Genomic DNA, 21,220 nt, shown 5'->3' with positions numbered 1-21,220 from the left:
TCCATAAAGTTAATTCGAAAAACACAATATAATAGGCTATTTGATTTTTGTGTCAAAATCAATTAATATACCCCCCCCCCCCCAAAAAAAAAATCAAATCTCAGGACGTGTTCAGTGAATGCTTAAATGGCCAAAGGGTTTCACAACACAGCGACAGACATTTTATTTCGAAAATTCATGCCGGAAGAGATCTTCAGATGACCAAACTTAACACTTACTTCCACCGGCTAAAGCCAGCAGATAGGTGAGTGGGTAAATACAAGTGAAATATATGTTTTATTTCAGCCTTCTGACCACCAAAGGCGTTTAAGAACAGTTGTGTTGAAAGGTGAGTATTGTTTTGTCCGCGGGCTGTCGTGTCTGAGACGTTGGCCGTGTTAATAACGGCCTCATGAACACGATAAGCACCGGCGCCTCCTGTGTCACGTTGTTTTTATGTCGCACACCACTGACCTTTGCCCTTCACCAGTTTCAAAAGCGAGCTAGTCCGCTCACGTCTCACGTCTCAACGTTATCACTGCGGAGACACGCAGTGGGCTCATGAACTGCTGAGAGAGGACCTTCCACATCTTACCATAGATTTCCCCACGTTCTTCCGAATAACGTTTTATAATACTCTATAAGACTATATTCAGTATCGCTTGCTAGCTGCTAGCTGTCTCGTATTTAAAGTTATGATAAAATATTTTCTGAGTCCAAAGTCGTGGCACCTGCCCATAGTTTTATTGGATCAACAGACAGGTAGAGAAGCAGCAGGTGTCGATTTCTTAAGCATCATGTAATGTGTGTGATGAATTTCCAATCATAAATGATGAGGTTGTGAATCAACCAGTGAACTTGCTCGGTCATCTAACTCCAGTGGCCTCACTGAACGGGACCTGAGCCATGCTGATGCCCTTCCATTGTTCAGTTTACATAAGGCAGGATGAAACCAGAAACTCCCCCACTTATGTTTTCAGACAGTAATAATTTAGTCATCGTCTGGTTTTATGTTCATGTGATGATGGAGACCGGAGAGATATTATAAGCAGACGGAAGCTTTGCTTTTTTTCAGGGGATCATGGCAGATCTCGGGATCAAAGCAGGAGACACGGTGCTGTTTGTGTGGGCCCAGCCCTCAGCGCCTGCAGCTCTGAAACAATACGCTGAGGAACTGGGTGCCGCTGTTGGTGCAGACGGAAAAGTGTTGGTGGAGAACATGGAGAGACTGTTGCTGTGTGAGTGACCTTTAGCCTGACAGAATTACAATATGAAATAATTTTATGTTAAAAAATAACACTTTTTTTATTTGAATAACTGAATAACTGAAAAACTGTTTAATCACCACATATTGTATGTTTACCTTATTATATACAGGATGGCATTGTTCAAAAGGCAAGAGTAAAAATATCTTGGGTCCTCTCTCCTCAGCCTCCCATTCAGCCTCAACATTTGACTGGGTGCTCTCCTGTCTCCTGGCCAACAGCTCCTCTGTCCACAGTTTGGAGACTCTAGCCGAGATAGCCCGAGTGCTCAAACCTGGTGGGAAGTTAATTCTGGATGAAGCGGTTACAGGTAAGAAACTAAAGCTGTTCTAAATTCATTGATAATAGTGATAAAATAGTTTTACACATCACATGGGAATGTTTGAAATTTGAGACAGTGACTTCCTAGTCAAGTTATTTCAAGTAATGTGCATTATTTTACTGGAATTTGAGCTCTTTGAGGCAGGCAAGAGTTTTGACCCTCAAGTCCTCTAAGATGAAGTCACCATAATATGGCAAAGTTAATTGGAAGTGCTACACAAGCTCTTTTGTTCTCATTGTGTGTCAGTGTGTTGAACTTCCTCTCTCTGCTCCAGGAGCTGAGATGCAGAGTGTGAGGACTAGTGAGAAGCTGACGTCGGCTCTGAAGTTGTCAGGCTTCATGTCAGTGACAGAGGTGAGTGAGAGACGGTCCAGCACAGAGCTGCAGGACAAAATATGTTCACACACAAAGGGCTTATTGCACCATTTTCCATTAAAGTGTACAACAATTAGAAAGTAGCACAGTAAAGAATCCCAGAAGCCACAACCAGGGGGTTTATCCCATGAAATAAATATAAATGTTATATTAGTATTGGTGAAAATCAATTAAATCCTGTTCATTTTGACCTGTTGACCCTTTTGGCTTCTCTTCGTCTAGGTCAGTACAGCAGAACTGAGTTCAGAGGCATTGAGCTCACTCAGGACGGCCACTGGTTACCAAGGGAACACACTGTCTAGAGTCCGCTTTTCTGCATCCAAACCAAACTATGAGATGGGATCATCTAGCCAGATTAAACTGTCATTCGGGAAAAAGACACCAAAGCCAGGTGGGTTTTCAGCCTGGTTTTCTTTTTTTGTGTTTTTATATTGGAGGCAGTCACTGTGCATCTTTTGGGTGGTTTGTTCCTTTGTCCGTCACATGTGATGATGATAATAATAATAATAATACATTGGATTTATAGAGCACTTTTCACGACACTCAAAGCGCTATACAAAGCAAAACAAAAAACCACAGAAAAAGTGGAATGGGGTGGGTGGTGGGGCCTACGGATATGTAGAGGAAAAGAGATGGTTTTTAAGGCAAGACTGAAAGGTAGTGAGGGAGTCAGAGTCACGGATCTCTTAGGGGAGGGAGTTCGAGAGCCTGGGAACAGCCCTGGAGAAAGCTCTGTCCCCAAATCTGCGGAGGTTGGTTTTGGGGGTGGAGACGATACCGGCAGAGGTGGATCTGAGTGACCATGTGGGTTGGTAGGGGGAAAAGAGATCAGTGAGGTATTCGGGAGCAAGATGGTGGAGGGCTTTGAAGGTAAAGACCAGGACCTTGAAGGTAATTTGGTGGGAGACAGGGACGCAGTGGAGTTGTTTTAGGACGGGTGATGTGGTGCCAGGATTTGGTGTGAGTGATGAGACGGGCGGCAGTGTTCGGGACCAGTTGGAGTCTATTAATGGAGCTGGAGCTGATGCCATAGAGGAGTGTGTTACAGTAGTCAATAGGGGAGGGAATGAAGGAGTGGATGAGTGGCGATGTTACGGAGCTGAAGAAGGAGGTTTTGACTAAGTGGCGAATATGGGGCTAAAGGGAGAGGGTGGAGTCGAAAATTACGCGAAGGTTGCGGGCCTGGGGAGATGGGGAGACAGTGGTGCCATCAATGGTGAGTGTCGAGTTATTGATTTTGCTGAGTGTGGATTGGAGCCTATGAGGAGGAGTTCTGTTTTATTACTGTTGAGTTTGAGGAAGTTACGTTCATCCAGGTCTTAATTGCTGACAGGCAGGAGTCGATGTGGGAGAGGGGGGGTTGTGGGGGATTTGGTGCTGAGTTAGATCTGGGTGTAGACCTTGAGGAACGCCTTGTGTGACTATGCCTGTAACAGAGGTGTGATTGTGGAGAGAGATGAAATGGGATATGTTGGTGAGGTAGGACTGGAGCCAGCTGTGAGTGCAGTACCTTCAATACCGAAGTCTTTATGTCTGGTGAACAGGATGTCATAGCTAACGGTATCGAAGGGTGCACTCAGGTCGAGGACAATGAGGATGTTGAGGGAACCGGAATCAGCAGAGCTGAGGAGGTCGTTGAGGACTTTGAGTTGAGTGGTTTCTGTGCTGTGAAGGGGGGACAAACAAGGGTTTGTATAGTTTATTGACATGGAGATGGGATTGGAATTGAGTGGCTACAATGCGTTCCAGAGTTTTAGAAAGGAAGGGGAGGTTGGATTTTGGGCGGTTATTTAGGGAGGAGGGATCGAGACCAGGTTTCTTTAAAATGACAGCGGCAGTTTTAAAGGGAGAAGGTAGATGATTTGGAAGAGCTGATGAGTTTGGAGATTTCAGGAAGTGTAACTGGGTCGAACTGGGAGAAGTGGCAGTGGGGAGGAGGGGTCAGGAGGTCAAGAGAGGTGAGGAGAAGAAGGGCCATGGTAGGTGCTGGAGTAGTTGCTGGGGGGTTAGAAGCAGGGGATAATGATTGGTTAATTATGTTGATTTTGTCAGCGAAAAACCGGAGGAATGAGTTGCAGAGATCCGGGGTAGAAGTTGGAAGGATGGTGGTGCGGGGCTTTAGGAGGTTGGCTACTGTGGAGAAGAGGGTTCTGGGGTTTTGGCAGGGGTCAGTGAAGATGGTGGAGCGGTAGGCAGATTCGGCAGCAATGTGGGCGTCTTTATAGGCAGTGAGGTGGTGAGTGGTGATTTTTTTTTGTGAGTCGTTAGAGTTGGCGGCCAGTCTGTTTCATCTTACGGATTGCGGGTGTGAACCAGGGTGAGGAGGTGTTGAAGGAGGCGGTTTTTATTTTGAGGGGGGCCAGAGTATTGAGGGAGGTAGACAAGGTGGAGTTGAGATGGTTTGTGAGATCATCAGGTGAGATGAGGGTTGGGTCCAGGGGGAGGTTGGTGGAGAGCAGGTCAGAGAGATGTGATGTCTCTGAAACCACTGGTCAGATTTGAGAAAACATTGTAATGGTTCACACTGGTTAAAAATACTCATCAAAGGTAAAGAAAAACATTGTAACAAGTCATATCTGGATGCAGGTCAAATAAAACAACGCTGGTGCTCTACACGTTTGAATATATAATGGCTTTCCCATTGGATGATGTGGTTGAAAGTCAGATGGTTGCTTTTGTATAGTTTTTATATACATGTAAACTAAATATTCTAATATTTATTGATTATAGCTTGTGTTTTACATGTCATCAATCAGTGAATTACAATTTGATGGGCTGTAGGTCACAGGTTCCTAGGAAACTGTATTGTAATGTGCAGCTCATATCTGCTAATGTCTGTGGTTGCAGCTGAGAGACCTGCTCTGGATCCCAACACTGTCAAAATGTGGACTCTCTCAGCCAATGACATGGATGATGACGATGTGGTGAGTTATTATTGATTTATAACTCAATTTTTACCATACCTCATTATGGTAGCCGCTTCATACACAGACATGTCAGAAATCATGTCAGCGTTCCCACAGATCTGTGTTTTCATCATCTTTTTTGACCCTTCTGTTGTCTTTCTGTAGGACCTGGTAGACTCTGACACTCTACTGGATGAAGATGACTTGAAGAAGCCCGATCCAGCTTCTCTTAAAGCCTCCAGCTGTGGAGAAGGAGCTGGAAAGAAGAAGAAAGCCTGCAAGAACTGGTGAGGTCACGCGCAAATGTTTTTCAACCATAGATAAAAAACGTGTTGTGTGCATGTCAGGTTGTAACTATAACAGAAGCCGCGGAGATTACAGTACATGAATCTGTGCTTTGAGAAGCACTGAAACATTGCGTGATGGAATGTGTTGTATGTGTAGCACATGTGGTCTCGCTGAGGAGTTGGAGCAGGATACCAAAGGACAACAGAAGACAAATCTACCAAAATCTGCTTGTGGAAGTGTGAGTACATTTTTATCATGACTGCTGCGATGACAGTCTTCCATATGTCAAAAGGATATCTCAGGAACACCTCGAACATCATGTCATATCCTCACCACCTTCTCATATAACTAACCTGTCAACAGTGTGAAAAAATAATGATATTAAATTCTGTGTTTATGGCAGTGTTACCTTGGTGATGCGTTCCGATGTGCCAGCTGTCCATACTTGGGGAGGCCAGCATTCAAACCTGGAGAGAAGATTGTACTCGACAACGAGACACTGACGGACGCTTGAAACTGCGGTTCACACATCTATCGCTCCTGCTTCAAAACATCACATTCCTTATTATTCCATCCATCCTGCTATTCGCCTGAAGCCAAGACTGCAACTATAACAGTGACTGATGCTGCTTCTTCTAGAATGGCTAGAATGACACTCAGAGTGCATACCTTCACCAAACAGCCCCCTTCAATTAAATGAAACTGCATCGAATTGCCCACACTCTTGCTATACAATTTTTTTTCATCAAGATCAATTATTATATAGTGAATGTTTTTAAAAAAAAGGCCCTATCTCAATGTTGAAGAAAGTGACAAAAAAAATTCTGGGTCTGCACCGACATTAAATAAGTTCCTTCTGGCCTGATTTCCATCCTTCCACCAAGTTTAATGGAAATCTGTTATGTTGTTTTTGCATAATCCCGTTGACAAACAATTAAAATGTCAGGTTATTAGGGACGTCCACTAACCATAAGGTTGATGGTTGGATACAAAGATCCTCCTGTGTCCCTGAGCAAGACACTTAACCCTTAATTGCTGTACAGTATATAGATGTGTTGTATGCATGTGACTTGCACTGTAAGGTAAAGCGATTTGGGAGGTTGATGAGAAAAAAAACACTATATACATACAGTTCATTATTAGATTTTAGGAGCCCGACAGTCTTATCTGTCAAAAAGAAGTCAATGTAACTACAGTAAATATACCAAACAGACAACTACTAAAAAATTTATTCTATAACAACACATTTTGGTAATTGACAGTAATTCACAAAGCTTTCAAAGTTCACCCAATTTCTTTTGCTGTAAGGACCCTGATATGGAACAAACACCCAATAATTAAACAAAAATGTTTAATTTCACACAAGTGTTTAATTATTATAGCGTTGGTAAAAACTCTACTAGTTGCTTAAAGAAAAGCACTTCACATGAATTATTTACTTGCGTAAATCATTTTTATACTCATTAATATGATCAATTATGTTCAGGGCTTTGGTGGAAGGCTGTCATCTTCCACAGTCTAAAAACAGTGAATTCTGGTTTAGGGGTTAAACGGTTACATTTTCATTTTTCCGATATTGGATTAGGGAACAATACTGGCTGAAACACAGATGTTACATCCACCAAAAATGCAAACAAGGTAAAAAACATAATTTTCTTCAGTCCAACATTGTCCCATGTCACCCAGACTCGATGCTGAAGTCCATCTTAATGTCTCCTAAACTGGGTTCAAAAGTGAAGCTGTAAGACACCGCAGCTCTGCCATCCCCTGAGCTCTCCCAAGGGGACCTGAAGAAATACACCCCCTGCTTCCTGTGTCGAACCCACTCACAGTCACCCTGCAGGAGAAGACCGGACAAGAGATCATCAGAAAATCCAACAGCGTCAGTCACCAGTTTGTTTGTTAAATATCATATAATATTCTATATTACTATGTAAAAAGTGAAATAAAAAAAACATATTTCAAGCTGTAGCTAAAGTCATTAAATACTTCCTCAACAACTATTGTCAAAGGCACTGAACCTTCAACAACAGTTATAGAGTAGCTCAGTCATCACTCATCAGAAGTAAACTCAAAAGACTAGTGGGTGCAATGATGGAAAAGAACAAACGGATACAAAAACAGATAATATACATGCATTTGACACATTACATCACATGGATTAGACAGAGGCTGCATTCCCATCCAGCAGTTTTTATGCACATTATTAATTTGCACATTAAAAAACTGAAAAAATTGCTTTGTTTCCAAAACAGGAATTTTTTTGAAAAATTCAAAAGAAATATCAAAAAGTGAGAGAGGTAGAAAAGTTGGTGTTTCAGCAAATAAATAGTGATGCACAGAAACCACTGGCTTCCGCTCCAGGAGTGAGGAAAAATGGCGCCAGATGAAAGCATCATCATGCTGTGAACCAATTGAGAGACTGATCCTTGAATTAATACAAGAAACAGACAGTGTGCTCCCCTTCACTAAGCTTCCATTACATTAAAACATGTCTTCCCTTTCTTTGAGCTCTGATTGGCACTTTTTTATTCACGCCATTTTGTTGCGACCCCCCTTGTCTGCAGTGGTACAATGGTACCTGACTGGAGAATTTGTGTCACCTATTGCTTATGAGGAGAACTTCACGCATTCACCAATTCTCTCATAATTTGCTATTTCTTTCAAGTACTATCTCCCTCCAAACGACTTTGAGAGATCATCCATATGTTTATAAAATCATGTTTGGATTATTGTAATTCATTGTATTTTGGTGTCGACCAATTTTTGCTCCGTCGCCTGCAGCTGGTTCAAATGGAGCTGCATGCCTTTCGACTGGGAAGAGCTTTTTTTATTTGTTTTTAAATCCTTGCATGGTCTGGCACCACTATACATGTCCGAGTTGTTGCACCAACATGCTCCAGTCAGAGCAATGCGGTCGACACACCAGATGCTCTTAGATGTTCCTAGGTGCACGCTAAAAACCCGAGGTGACAGACCTTTTTCTGTGGCCGCTCCCAATTAGTGGAACAGTCTACCTGTAATGCTCAGTCCATTGATGACTTAAAATCGCTGCTTAAAACTCACGTCTTTGCACTGGCTTTTAATACAAGTTGAGCTTAACATATTGACATTTTATTATGCTCCTATTTTATTGTTTTTATTTTTCATATTGTTATATGTTGTTTTATATTTTGCTTTGAGTCTGTACAGCACTTTGGTCAACTGAGGTTGTTTTAAATGTGCTATATAAATAAACTTTGACTTGACTTGAAGTACGAACAGAATTTACGAGTTGGCCAGACCTGTCGTAGGAGTCTCATAAATTCGTCTTAATCAAACCAAGTTTTTCCACTAATGAGTCGTTTTTTTTTATCACTTTGAAGCAATTATTGATATTTGAATTAAATTAATGTAAAAAATTAAAAAAATTAAGGTACACATATATATTTCAACTTATGTTAACATTATTCTGTTGAAATCAGCAATTCGAATTATAATATAACTACCTGTATTCATGTACCTTTTGCTCAATGGCCAGGGGAGCGCACATCTTTGGCAGTTGCCATGCAATGTTGCGCACAGGCACACGGAGTTGTTGGCTTGACATTTCAGGTGTTTATTGTCACCATGCAAACTATTTTCACATCATTTACCTAAAATTCTCTCAAATTAGCTCGTGAAATATCTAGTCAACCTTCTGATGAGACAGAAGCGTTCATACTATAAGCGACATATGCGCATTCGTGCCGTTGTAAAGCCCACAGTTGGTGTTGTGATTGCAGGTAATGTCTGGAAGGAAAACTCAAAGATCCTCAATTTGTGCCAAAAACAAATATGAAAAGAATTACCTGTTCACTGATTGGTCCAATCAGACCTGCACTACTAGTGATGTCATGAGTTAGGTGGTATTCCATCCACAACGCGACACCATGGCAACGACCAACCCTGAAACAGACATTTCAACATCATTAACGACTGAACACTGAGATTATATGAAGAAAAAAATTAAAGCCCCACAGTGTAATTTTTTGTAATTTTTCTGGCGGTATCTGGTAGTAAAGTTGCCATCACCACGAACCCCAACCCTTCTCAAACTTGTTTAGACCACTTGCACTGTCGACCGACAGGGACACTTCATGGTGGCACACCATGGCGACTTAAACTGAAGTCGGGTCCACCTGATGTAACTATATTTAACTCATGCAAAGTTGACGAAAAAACACCGGCCCTTTTTTGCAGGTGATTATACATATATGAATATAGTATAGTAATGGACAATATATTAAATTTCTATGGATAAGTTCTTCTAAATATTACACACTGGACTTTAATATCATAGCTCCAATTGTGCTGCATCCATCTGTCCATGTCTGCAGGACCACACCCAAACAGAGAACTAATTGGCTAGCTGCTATTGTTCAGACTCAAACAACCGGAAATTAAGGTTTATAGTTGTTCAAAAACCAGAGCATTTTAGAACCAAATAGGTTGCTCTCTAACTCAAGAAGAACCTAGTATTGCATTATTTTGTATCAGACTTTTTGAGCAGGATTTTAAATCTAGCCTGTATGCTAATGACATTTTATTAATATTATCACACCCAGCTGAATCAGTCCCACACCTGTTGAAGCTCATACATGAGTTTAGCAAACACTCTGGATACAAGGTAAACTGGAGTAAGAGTGAAGCCATCCCTCTCAATCATTTAACATTCACAGCCTAGCCTCTACCCATATTGTCTGGAAGATACAGGGAATGAAATATCTTGGGATTACAATTAGATCCCATATTGATGAGATATATGAGTTGAATGGACTGAAATTTCTAAACTCAGACCTTGAAGCATGATCTTAAGAGATGGACAACAAAGCCTCTATCATTGTGGGGGAGAGCAGAAGTAATTAAACAAGAGGGCCTTCGCCAGCCTCCTGCTGGTCGGCGCTCGGCCCCAATGTATATTTCCAAGATTAGCTGTTCTCATGTATGCAATCCCCCTTAGGTTTCCAGAACAGTGGTTTAAAGAGCAAAATCAGTAGCAGTATCTGATGTGTATTCATCAGGTACAGGGGCGGCTGTGGCTCAGGATGTAGAGTCGTTCGTCCGCCAACCTGCCAGTGCACATGTTGTTGGGTTGTGGCAACACACTTAACCTTAACTTGCCTCTGACTGCTCTTCCAACAGTGTATGAATGTGACAGAAAAATGCGCAGTAAATAGCAGCGCTGTATGAATATGTGTGTGTATGAATGTGACTTTCCTGTAAAGCGCTTTGCGTGATCAATATGACTAGAAAAGCACTATATAAATTTACTCCATTTTTCATAATATCTATCTTACAACGGCAGGTACCCAGGTCATGGGCATACACAGGACCTTCTGAGAAAGGAAGTTGGAAGTGGCTAGAACAAAATGTCTTAGCTGAGAGTAGTAAATATCTGACTCTAGCATCTCTCTGGTATCACAGTCATATTCATAATCTTAGAGTGTTTCACTGTCTTTGAGAGGAGAGATGAAACCCTCTGTGGCTAGACTTTTCAGAGTGACAGTGACGTTAACTCCCACTCCACCACATTTAGTCAGTATCTGCTCACAAACCACCAGTGACATCATAATGATTGAATAAGACTGTACCTTATGAGAGGCACTGAGCCCTTTCTGCTGATTGGCTGCTGAGGGACACACTGCGTGAAGTCGAAGGTCATGGTGGCTGTGGACTGAGTCAGAGCGCGGCACGGGTACTCCCACAGGGGGTGGGGCTCTGCCTCGCGGGACTCATGGAAATCCAGAGATTGCTGGAGGAACACACGTGGTTAGTTATTTTTCAGTGGAGGTAATTTTATTGTTGTTTGTTAATTTGGCAGATTTTTGTCCGTATTAAGTTAGAAACAGTGAGGGAAAAGAGCACTGCACACAGCTCTACAATAAAGCAACTGTGCAAAACACTAATTTAAAGATTTTTTATTTTGTGTAAAAAAATGCATCATTGTGAACTCTATCAGGACAAATATAGTAAATGGTGTATAAATAACAGATAGATAGATTAATACTTTATTGATTTAAAGAGCCTGACCGATATACCGGCCAATATGAGCCTTTCGCAGGTTGCCGATATAAAAACTTTGATTTTACAGAACGTTTAATTTATATTTTACATAGAAAAAACATGTGTTTAATGTCTTAAATGTCTTAAATGTCTGTTTTCTATTATTTATAGTAAATCACAAAAAAGTTTTTTTAAACTGTAAAATATCAAGAATCTGCTACATTTTTGTCACAAGGGTTGGATAACTTAAAGTTAGGGAGCAATCCAATTTAAAAAACAAACAAAAAAAATTATATCAGCCGATATGTAGATATTGGAAAAAATTTACTGCACAATATCGTTATCAGCATCAGCCCCCAATTTGGGTGTATATACACACAAATTTGGGGCTGATGCTGATAACGATATATATATATATATATATATATATATATATATATATATATACACAAAGAGAGAGAAAGAGAGATAGAGAGAGAGATAGAATAGAAAGACTATCGGCCAATATATCTGTCAGAATTTCATGTCAGCATTGCCATCGGCCCCAAAAATCCAGTATCAGTCGGGCTCTATTGATTTATACATTATATAGTAGCTAATATACAATGTGCACTTATGTGCATCTCCCTTCTGATTTTTTTTCCATATGAACTTATCAAACCAACAGATGTAATACCATCCTACTTTGAACTGTTACTGTCAGTGAAGGCCACCTCAGTGGAATTTAAATCTGAGAGCTAACTGTAAAACATTACCTGGACCATTTCATCCATGGGTGTGACGTCAAAACCCTCACAGGTTCCACATGGTGCTCTTATCCTCCACAAATCCTAACAATCAAGGGACAAACAAGTCATTCAGCATCAACAACAAAAGTCATTACCTTTAATAATGATTATTCTTATCTACTTTAACTCCTCCAAAACAGAAGTCCTGAGTCCAGGCCCTTTGAAGTCATCATGACCAGTTCCTTACTGCTCTTATCTCTCTAGCACAGTTCACACCATTAAAAACCATGGTGTCATTTAGACCAGAACATCACTCTCCAGTCTCAGGTTAAAATGTCAAAGTATTGCTGTTGATTTCAAATCCCTGCATGGTTTGGTACTGAGCAACGTGGCTGAGCTTCTAAATTAGTCCTCACCAGCCTGAAGCTTGAGATCTTCTGATGATCATCCTTGACAGAAATTCCCTGTTGAAGCTGAGGACAGGGTGACAGGGTCGCTGCTGTCAGGACCCTGATCCTCTGAAACAGTTAACCTGTGCAACCATAAGTGCAACATCACTTATGGTCTTTGATTTTAAATGATGTTGTACAGTATTATTTAATTTGTTAGTCTGCCAAAGAGGTTGTTTTCATTGCTGTCAGTCAGTCAGTCAGCAGATTTACTCAAAAACTACAACACCGATTTCCATGAAACTTTGTGGAGGAGTGGGGTATGACCCAATTAAATTTTGAAGCGGATCTGGATAAACAAGCAGATCCAGGAATCATTTTTAAATTTTAATCTTTTCCCATTTTCTTTAACATGGCGAGATTGCTGGTGGTTAGGCTTGGCGGAGGTATGTGCTCTAAGAGTGTCCTACTAGTTCTTTGCTTTGATTGACTCTTCTTGTCTTTATTTTTCCTTTGTAAAAGGCTGTTTTCAAAGGTGATTTATCATAAAGATATCACTATATTATTATTTTATTAGATATTTACTTATGATAGTTGTTATCTTTAATAAAAGTGATTTTGCCACAGAGTCAAAAAAGGAATTCAATCTCCTAAAAAAGGAGTAAGAAGAAGAAGAAAAAAAATTACGATGAAAACAACAGTGGATGTTCTTTTGTGTCCTCTTTGTAGGTGTTCTAGAAGTAATTACAGAATATGTAAATATTTGTCCTGTCCTACCTCAAACTCCACAGCAACCATGTGAAGTGTGGCAGAGCAGGGCAGGATGGTGGCATTGGGCTGCAGGAGCCCTGCCAGGGCGGTCCGACAGTACCAGAAGAACAGGGAGTGCCAGGGTAGGAGGCTGGTGCTGAAGTACGGTTCGCCCATCAGAACTGAGATCTGTATGAGAGAAAGCATACACTTGCTCTTTGTGGTGTCCGATTGGGTTACTGAATTGAACATGAAATGAAATGGGTTGAATTCGGCCACAGGCTGTAAATGCAAGATCCGAGTGTGATCCAATTTTAACCAAATTTCTAAGAAAAACAGCAAAAGAGTCTCGGGGTATTTCTTTCCACTACCCTATTATGCGTACTGTATGTATGGGTTTCATTAAGATTTTAAAAATAGTACTCGTCTTACTGATACTGCTCATCCATCTGGTATTTTAACTGTATTCTTATTGGTTTGTATTGTTTGTTTTTTTAAAGAGAAAATTAAACTAATTACGGAAAAGGGAAAATGTATGGGTTCATAAATTCAACATGACCGTTACATCTCAGATAATAGGAAATTTATTTTCTCAGTACCCCTTACAGAACCATTAACGTTGGCGCATATTGATACTACGGTCTTTAATAAATTAGCCCTGGGGCTCGTTAATACCGTGTGTCGTTACCGTGCATCCATTTTTTGGGTGATACTTGTCAGTGGGTTTCTCACAACGAGCAACAATTTAAACAAAGTAATTTAATGTAAAAAATCACAAATGCAGCTTTTAAATTTTATCTCTTTTGTATTCTACAGATTTGCCCATATATGGTTCTCAGTAAATTATAGACGTTATAACAGTCTCATTACATTAAAATCTGGCTCTGCAGATTGTAACAGCCTGTGGTTTTGGTACAAAAATGTGTTGTTTCACATTGTGAATTGTAAAAGTATTGATTGGCACAGCTTTAAAGTCACTTCAACAGTTCACCTCAATGTTATATCAACATAGACACAGCAACGCATAGCGCAACACATCACTAAAGTCTTGTTCCAAAGGTACCTGTTCTCCTCCTATGTCATTCCTGGTCAGCTGGTCAGGCCTCATCTCCAGCAGCTCAACACCTCCTCTTATCAAGTTGGCCTCCAACACCTACAGGGAAACATTGGAAGTATAAGCTCTTCTCAACCTGCCCCTGGTGAGACGTCAAGGAGCATCTCTTAGTTCCCAAAGATTTACCTGCTCGATAACCTGTTTGGACATTCTGGAGTTCTCCAAACTGAAGACCTATGTTGAAGCCGAGTGAATGAAAAGACAAGTCATTAACAGAGTCTGAGTGTTGAGAAGGTACAATGTATGCACAGATGCTCAAAGCAGAGTACCTTCTTGGCTCCAAGCCTGTGAGCAAACACAGGAAGCAGACTTCCATCACTGACGCTGAGACACACGCTGTCCTCTCTCAGAACCTGCAGATAACAAGTAAGGCCAGTAATAAGTGAACCGTCATATCCACTAACTCATGAACAAACTGTCTGGACTCTGGTGCACCTTGACCTACACTGCGCAGTGCACTGAGATAGCTCTCTGTACGCAGTCTGTCGTTGAGTTCACCGAAACGAGGCCGAGTCCACAACAGGTGAGCCTGGCAGGTGCAACACGGCCGAGAGTGAAGAGCCTCTGTCTGTGAGTCTGTAGTCTGCTGGCTGAGAACATACACATGAGACTGATATTTAATCGGAACAACAGCCAGTACAAATGAAGAAGCTCAAATGTGTCTGTTTTATGAGTTTCTTTTGTTTACATTCAGACTAATCTGTCCTGAATGATCCTGCTCAGGTTTCCATACAATGCTCTGATGCTTCTTGTCGTTGAAAATCTTGCAATTTCGAAATATTTCAACTTGAGCCAAAAAGAAATAGCTTTTCCATAGTTGTGTGATTTATTTATGTATAGACAGGAATAAAGCAAGACACAATAATTATTATTCTTTCTATCCAACATGATAATGAGCACTGCAGCCTCTATGGCCCTGTTCAGACCTGGTATTAACATCCGTCCTGTATGATCTGATCACATTCTTTTATCAGTAGACCGCACTGAATGACCGGCTACTCGGCTGACGTCCTCTGAACTTCAACAGTTTCATAACGAAACAAAATAATTTTTACACTTTTCAATGTTTCATATACACTGAATTATTTGTGCCCACGGTATTAAAAAATATATATTTTGCAGGCTAGTTTAATTAGCTCAAGACTGATTATAACCTGGAAATTTCAGTGTGGGAAATTCAGAAATTCTGGCTTATTTAAAAAAAAGAAATAAAGTCAATCAATGTGTGTGTAACTGTTGTGTTGGTTGTAGACATATCTGATGTGATTTTACTTTATGCAGTAATGCTACTGGAACTGTGCTGACACACACTGTACTGGTGTAGCTTGGTGGTCAAAAAAGTCTACAGGTCAGTTACAGCTGGAAACAACTCCATCTGCTGTGGCAGACAGTGTGGTGGACGGCCACCAAATGGACCTTGTGTTGAGATTGTTTGCTCAACAACCGATGCTCTTGTTCCTGAGAGCTGCTGCTGAGCAGCACATAGGGAGTTTCACACATGGGGTTTGCATAGCGTCCCTGTGACACAATTCAGCTGTGCAAGAAGTACAGATTCATACACGGTTTCTACACTAGAGCAGGAAACACGCAGTACGTTGTCTCTGAGTTTTTTTTACCTTCGGGACTGCAGGCTGTACCACAGACTGTAGTCATCATGGCAGACAGTCAGATTGAGCTCCTCTCCTTCCGTCACCCCCCTCTCCACAGGCAGGAAGTACACACTCTGCATCCAGTGGTCACGCCACTAAAACACACCACAGCATTAACAAAGGGGCAATGGGGAGCCTGAATCAGAGTCATAACATTGTATAACATGTAACTCACTGGAGCCATCTTTGGCTGTGGGTATTTCCAGCTCGGAGCCATGGTGCACACAATGCTTCCACTCGGATCCATGTCAAGGTCCCACCAGGACAGGACCACCTGGGCCTGACCACTAGACTGAGCCACAAACTGGGAGGAATGGGACTGGAAGGCACTGCTCACCGGCCTACTGAAATCCACGCTGAAATGGAAAGGATGGGGTGTACAGGAGGGGAAGCAAGATTTTTTTTGTTTTTTTTGTTATCTTTCTCACTTTTATACCTGAACATGGCGCAGAGAGGACCCAGCGGGGTGAAGCTTTTTGGGGAAACCTGGCTCAACTGGATGTCACACACTGAATGAGCTCCAGCACAGTGGCCCACAGCAGGCGGCGGGACCAGACGGGCCCCTCCCACCTCCACCGGCTGCAGCTGAGCCCAGCTCCACAGAAGCTCTGACTCCACCAGCTGAGCGTAGACAGTGGCCCGATGAGGAACCGCCTCACAGCCCTCCTGCAGGGTGGAGGGACATGAGCAAAAAATTTGCACACACGCATGCACACGCACATGCACGCGCACATGCACGCGCACATGCACGCTCACACACACACACACACACACACACACACACACACACACACACACACACACACACACACACACACACACACACACACACACACACACACACACACACACACACACACACACACACACACACACACACCTGGACCAGATTTTGATGGGCATGTTCATAGCTGGGCAGGGCTCCTTCACCGATCAGCTCTGTATCAAACAGCTCTGTTATCAGGATGTTGGCCTTCATCTGCATATCTCCATCTGTAACAAAACACAAATACAACCCATCTCATGGGAATGTGTAGCAAATACATAGACACGTTAACATTACAATATTCATAAAGTGCAGCTTTGTGTGTGTTTGTGTGTGTGTGTGTGTGTGTGTGTGTGTGTGTGTTATGTGGCGTGTTCCTCTCTGACCTGGCCCCACAGTGACATCAGTGGAGTGTTTGTTAATAATCTTGATCCTGTCAGAGAAGCCGTTCTTCTCTACGATGCACTGGGCTGCTTCAGCCATGGGCTTAAAAACCTGCAGCCACAAAGGAAACAGAGACGACACCTCAAGTCAAGCTGCAGGAAATATGGTCATAATCTCTTCTTCCGTGTTTTTGCAAAACATCAGGCGAAGTTGACATTTGACCTTTTGGTATTAAAAACGTCATCACTTCCCATTTTTTATTTTATTTGTCATAATCAGAACATTTATTCTTGAGTTATGACCAAAACATGTTTTGTGAGGTCAGTGACCTTTGTCCACCAAAACAGTTAATCTTCGAACCCCAGTGAACGCATCACCAAATGTGAAATATGGTCACAGTCTTCCCTTCCGTTCCTGAGTTATATACTGTGTTTTGGCAGAACATCAGGTGAAGTTGACATTTTACCTTTTGGATATTGAATACCATCACTTTGTCATTTTATCCTACATGGCATTTGTGTTGTATTTTGTAATAGTTAGAATGTAGATTCTTGATGTAAAAGTGTTTTGTGAGGTCACAATGATGTTGACGTTTTGCAACCAAAGTCAAATCATTTCATCGTTGAGTCTAATTTCTACCAATTTTTTTTTTTAATTCCCTGCCGGCATTCCTGAGATTATCCCTCCAGCCATGGCTGTCGCTGGCGTGCAGACGTGAAAATGAGGGAAAAGCTGTATGCCCTACCAAAGTACAGTACAGTTTCCAATAAAGCAAAAATAGGAAGAGTATGTGTACCTCCACAGCATAGCAGAAGTCAGCACCAGCAGTGAGGGCCATCATGGACAGTAGGCCAGTCCCTGTCCCGATGTCCAGGATAATTACCTTCTCACCACGAGCCTTTACCCTGGCCACAGCCGCCCGGATCCCCAGGTAGTACTTCTCATTCTGAAAGGGAACGGACGTAAGCTGTGTTAGGGGAAGACTCTGTGGTGAACTGCTTGTTCATATTTCACAAACAGGATGTGGAGTTCAATCGGCATAGTTTTGTCTACAGCTGAAATACAAGAGTGCAATCAATTAGCCACAACAAAGAAAAATAATTACTAAATATTTTGATAATAAACACCAAAACATATAAATATACCAAACATCCCCATGTTATTTGTTCATTGTAATAGGAAGTGTGGTAATGGGCAGTAGAAGTTAACTGGTCAACTGCTTACCTTCTCGCTCACAACAATAAGTTATTCTAAAATGGATCAATGACTTATGCCTTAGAGAGCAAGAGAGCTTAGATAACTTGTATGGTAGCTTTTGCAATTAATCAGAGAAAAAATAGGAGTTGATAATAAAGCTTGAGACAACCATAGAAAAAAAACAGAAAAGAAAAGAAAAACAACTCTTAGAAGAATAGTCAGTGCAGGTTTGATAAAAGATGTTTTAAAAGATAACAAGTCTTAAATCTGAACAAGATTCAAACATCAAATCCCAATAGATTTTGATCAGAAACTAACAAACCGGGCCCACGGATGGTTTGGAAAAAGCCAAAAAGTGTTGTGTCATGATGGGAGAGAAGCTTTAAGAGTCTGTTCTGCTTTAAAAGAAAAATGTAATCGAGAACTGAATAATAAAAGAGGAGTACTATATAAATCAGGACCTTGATAAGAGCCTTACTTAGAAGGAAGTTCAAATGTCTATGAATACCTCTATGAGAATACATGTATGTATGTTTGTATGTATGTATACATTCCACAAGCACCCAAACCAAAGACACTGTGCAACCAATAACAGTCAAATGGTTAATGGACTGGAGTTATTAAGTACTCTTCTAGTCCTCTTGACCACTCAAAGCGCTTTACAGCACAAGTCACATTCACCCATTCACAAACATTCATACAGCGCTGCCGTTAACCGTGTAGCTTCTGTCATATTTATACACATTCATACACTGCCAGAAGAGCCGTCAGAGACAATTTAGGGTAAAGTGTCTTGCCTAAGGACACATCAGCATGTGGACTGGGGGAAAGCTGGGATCGAACCGTCGACTTTCAGGTTGGTGGATGACCGACTTTACCTCCCAATAGCAAAAGTATTGTTTTTCTTATTCACCAACACTTACCCTGTCGTGATCATGTAGCATGTCAGCGTAACAGGACCTAGAAGATAAACACACTGATCTCAGAATGTGGGGTGAATGATGTTGTAGTTGTTTTGTGTTGCACATTGTCTGTCTGTCTGTCTGTCTGTCTGTCTGTGAGTGAGTGAGTGAGTGAGTGAGTGAGTGAGTGAGTGAGTGTGTGTGTGTGTGTGTGTGTGTGCGTGCGTGCGTGCGTGTGCGTGTGTGTGTGTGTGTGCGTGTGTTTGGTGAAGTAGTGATATTTGGCATTTTAAGAACAGATTTGGAATAAATATTATACAAACATGCATTATTCCTCATGTTTTCACAGGATGCATATGAACGTCGGTGCTCCGTAAACTGCTCCATTGTGAGCGGCAGCACGTCCCTGTATTCAGTTCCAGAGTCACCTCGCTATCTCCTGGTGGTAGTCGTACTCCTCGCTCTCCTCCACCCAGTCCAAGGCCCCGGTGGTCGGGTTGGCTCTCCCACAGAAGGTCTTCATCTTCGCCGCCACAGCTCTTACACTCCACGAAGCTGTGCACGATTAAATGAACGCTGTTCTCCTGCCGAAATAATGCCGCACAAGTTTAAAAAGTACACCGGATTCACAGCTGAAGCGTTGCCCCGACGGAGGCTGCCATTTTTCCACACCGACGTCACACACTCTTTGGGTCACGTGACCGGTGTTATGTCGAGGACCGCGTGCCCATCGCGGGGACGCGCACAGTTTGTTAAGAGAGTTTGACACAGAGGTCATATTGCCTGTCATGTGAAGGTGCAGCGCAGTGGACAGTAGCACCAAACTTACTGTAAGTGGAGAGCTGCAGATTGTAGTAACAGTAATCCATAACATGTATATCTCAATAGTTAGCACCATACCTGGCTGAAAATAAACATTAATAAAAAAAAATGCATGCATTAATTTAAGCACAGTAGAGTTATACAGTTATATCTTTACCAACAGAACGATAAAATGTGGATTATTAAATATATGGTCACTTCACTCAAAATCTTTGTCAGTGAATTTTTTGATAACTGATCCTCACACGGATTTTTTTTTCTATATGACTGAAAACTGGTCACAGCCAGAAGAATATGTTAGTTAAAATGAATCAACAACCCCACACTTACAGTTATACTCATATTCCTCGAATCACAGGCCGGGAAAAGGGGTAGCAACAATTTTCCAATCAAATGTATTGGTCAACCTCTACTATGGAAGCCTATAGAGGCCTTAATATAATGATAATATAAATGTGAAAATGAAAATGTAATTCCACAAAAGCATTCTAATTAACATTAGCAAAGAACAGTCGTTGGTAACTTTAAGCAGTGCTGTTTCTGTAATATGATGTTTTGTAAACCCTGACTAAAGGTCTTTAAGCAAACTATTCCTGTGTAAATAGTCACATAACTGGTTAGCAACACATTTGTCAAGGTTTTTAGAGATGAGGGGGAGGATCCTGGGGTTGTTTTTATTTTATATTAGTGTGGAATAATATGTGGTTCTGGCTTCCAAACTGAAATCAAACTATTTTTCAAGTATAGGTGAGAATCATCTAGATTAGTGGAATGCCACTTCCTTTCTAACCATTGTATTGTCTGTTTTAAAGCACAAGTTTGTGCATTGTACCATGGAGCTATCCTTTCTTCTTTTTCAGAGGGGCGTCTAGTGTGATACTCAATGAAGCTGCTGTATACATGTTAAATGAAACAAATTAATCTATTGGTGAAGTAAAGGCAGAACTAAGACTGTTGTTGACTTCATATATGTGAATGTTGAAATCACCCACTATAATGACTTTATCTGTGCTAAGCACTAACTCAGATAAAAATTCTGAGAATTCTGATAAACATTCTGAGTAAGGGCCAGGTTGACGACATACAACAATTAGAAGAATTTCCAGCTTGAGTGTATGAGGCTAAGAGTTAAGCTTTCAAATGAGTTAAAGCTATGTTAAGGTTGAGTTTGGAAGCCTATAGGGGACTTACTTCAAATGAAAATGTAATTCCACAATAGCATTATAATTTGTGTCTTTTGAGTAAAAATTTGAATGAAAATGCAATAATCCAATTTTCAGTTTTCATTTTCACATCCTTGAATGCTCATTCTGTGACTATATTAAAATGATTATGCAATTTGATAACAATATGAATATTT

At 41.3% G+C, this 21,220-nt stretch overlaps 2 protein-coding genes across 4 annotated transcripts; one reads left to right on the top strand and one right to left on the bottom strand.

Moving 5' to 3' along the window:
• Positions 1 to 98: 98 nt before the first annotated feature.
• Positions 99 to 5,852, top strand: ciapin1 (cytokine induced apoptosis inhibitor 1). 2 transcript variants are annotated; one of them, XM_035641298.2, is made up of 9 exons: positions 99 to 244; positions 1,055 to 1,217; positions 1,411 to 1,554; positions 1,841 to 1,920; positions 2,164 to 2,332; positions 4,789 to 4,865; positions 5,013 to 5,134; positions 5,292 to 5,373; positions 5,539 to 5,852. In XM_035641298.2, exons 2-9 carry the CDS (start codon positions 1,061 to 1,063, stop codon positions 5,647 to 5,649), a joined length of 942 nt encoding a protein of 313 aa, XP_035497191.1. In that variant the 5' UTR covers positions 99 to 244; positions 1,055 to 1,060; the 3' UTR covers positions 5,650 to 5,852. The 2 variants fall into 2 exon arrangements, with proteins under 2 accessions (XP_035497191.1, XP_035497192.1); XM_035641299.2 differs by having other exon boundaries at positions 211 to 328.
• A 496-nt stretch (positions 5,853 to 6,348) lies between these two features.
• Positions 6,349 to 19,734, bottom strand: prmt7 (protein arginine methyltransferase 7). 2 transcript variants are annotated; one of them, XM_035641290.2, is made up of 17 exons: positions 19,467 to 19,734; positions 19,060 to 19,096; positions 17,736 to 17,885; positions 16,942 to 17,050; positions 16,670 to 16,782; positions 16,226 to 16,455; positions 15,965 to 16,145; positions 15,757 to 15,884; positions 14,586 to 14,730; positions 14,410 to 14,493; positions 14,267 to 14,314; positions 14,090 to 14,179; positions 13,054 to 13,215; positions 11,915 to 11,989; positions 10,748 to 10,908; positions 8,966 to 9,062; positions 6,349 to 6,972 (listed from the first exon to the last, which is right to left on the bottom strand). In XM_035641290.2, the coding sequence occupies exons 1-17, from the start codon at positions 19,559 to 19,561 to the stop codon at positions 6,814 to 6,816; spliced, it is 2,064 nt and encodes a 687-aa protein (XP_035497183.1). In that variant the 5' UTR covers positions 19,562 to 19,734; the 3' UTR covers positions 6,349 to 6,813. The 2 variants fall into 2 exon arrangements, with proteins under 2 accessions (XP_035497183.1, XP_035497184.1); XM_035641291.2 differs by having other exon boundaries at positions 19,362 to 19,486.
• Positions 19,735 to 21,220: the final 1,486 nt, after the last annotated feature.

The sequence above is a fragment of the Scophthalmus maximus genome, chromosome 7 (genome assembly GCF_022379125.1).
Source record: "Scophthalmus maximus strain ysfricsl-2021 chromosome 7, ASM2237912v1, whole genome shotgun sequence".
In the NCBI taxonomy this organism is placed as follows: domain Eukaryota; kingdom Metazoa; phylum Chordata; class Actinopteri; order Pleuronectiformes; family Scophthalmidae; genus Scophthalmus; species Scophthalmus maximus.
The sequence above is the reverse complement of the archived record's forward strand: the minus strand, read 5'-3'. Positions and strand labels throughout refer to the sequence as shown.

What these genes read in the sequence shown, in the direction of transcription:
- ciapin1 (XM_035641298.2), top strand. Translation starts at nt 1,061, where the DNA reads ATGGCAGATCTCGGGATCAAAGCAGGAGACACGGTGCTGTTTGTGTGG. An exon ending in TCTGGATGAAGCGGTTACAG is followed by an intron (nt 1,555 to 1,840) that starts GTAAGAAACTAA and finishes TCTCTGCTCCAG; the next exon opens with GAGCTGAGATGCAGAGTGTG. An exon ending in AAGAAAGCCTGCAAGAACTG is followed by an intron (nt 5,135 to 5,291) that starts GTGAGGTCACGC and finishes TTGTATGTGTAG; the next exon opens with CACATGTGGTCTCGCTGAGG.
- prmt7 (XM_035641290.2), bottom strand. Translation starts at nt 19,561, where the DNA reads ATGAAGACCTTCTGTGGGAGAGCCAACCCGACCACCGGGGCCTTGGAC. An exon ending in CCTCTCTGCGCCATGTTCAG is followed by an intron (nt 16,146 to 16,225) that starts GTATAAAAGTGA and finishes TTTCCATTTCAG; the next exon opens with CGTGGATTTCAGTAGGCCGG. An exon ending in TGGTTGCTGTGGAGTTTGAG is followed by an intron (nt 11,990 to 13,053) that starts GTAGGACAGGAC and finishes CTTGATTGTTAG; the next exon opens with GATTTGTGGAGGATAAGAGC.